This window comes from Camelina sativa, unplaced genomic scaffold, assembly GCF_000633955.1.
Source record: "Camelina sativa cultivar DH55 unplaced genomic scaffold, Cs unpScaffold13235, whole genome shotgun sequence".
Classification (NCBI taxonomy): Eukaryota; Viridiplantae; Streptophyta; class Magnoliopsida; order Brassicales; family Brassicaceae; genus Camelina; species Camelina sativa.
Window position 1 is genome coordinate 1 of NW_010934271.1, and position 344 is coordinate 344.

At 36.9% G+C, this 344-nt stretch overlaps 1 protein-coding gene across 1 annotated transcript; it reads left to right on the plus strand.

Moving 5' to 3' along the window:
• Positions 1 to 50: 50 nt before the first annotated feature.
• LOC109132025 (non-specific lipid-transfer protein 2-like) lies at positions 51 to 339 on the plus strand (the record flags this gene model as incomplete). The annotated part of the gene is made up of 1 exon (XM_019243176.1): positions 51 to 339. A coding segment is annotated over exon 1 (216 nt), but the record flags the coding sequence as incomplete, so codon positions are not given.
• Between the last annotated feature and the right edge of the window lie 5 nt (positions 340 to 344).

Here is a 344-nt window from a genome sequence, read left to right on the forward strand (position 1 = left end):
CATATCTACATACCCTCTATATATATCTTCACCATCCTTTGAATATTTCATAGTCAAAATCTCAAATATTTTCAAACAATTGAGATAGAAGTAAATAGAAGGGAGACACTAAGATTACAAGACATGAAGTTCATTACATTTGTATTCATCGCCTTCACTATGTCGTCTTTGGCTCTAACCAAAACATTGATTTCGGGGGAAGAAGAGAAAGCAACATGTGTACTGGCAGATCTTCTAATATGCAAGTCCGCGGTAACAACTGAAAGTCCACCTTCGAAGGAATGTTGCGCAAAACTGAAAGAACAACAGTCGTGTTTTTGTGATTACTTAAAAGACCCATCGGC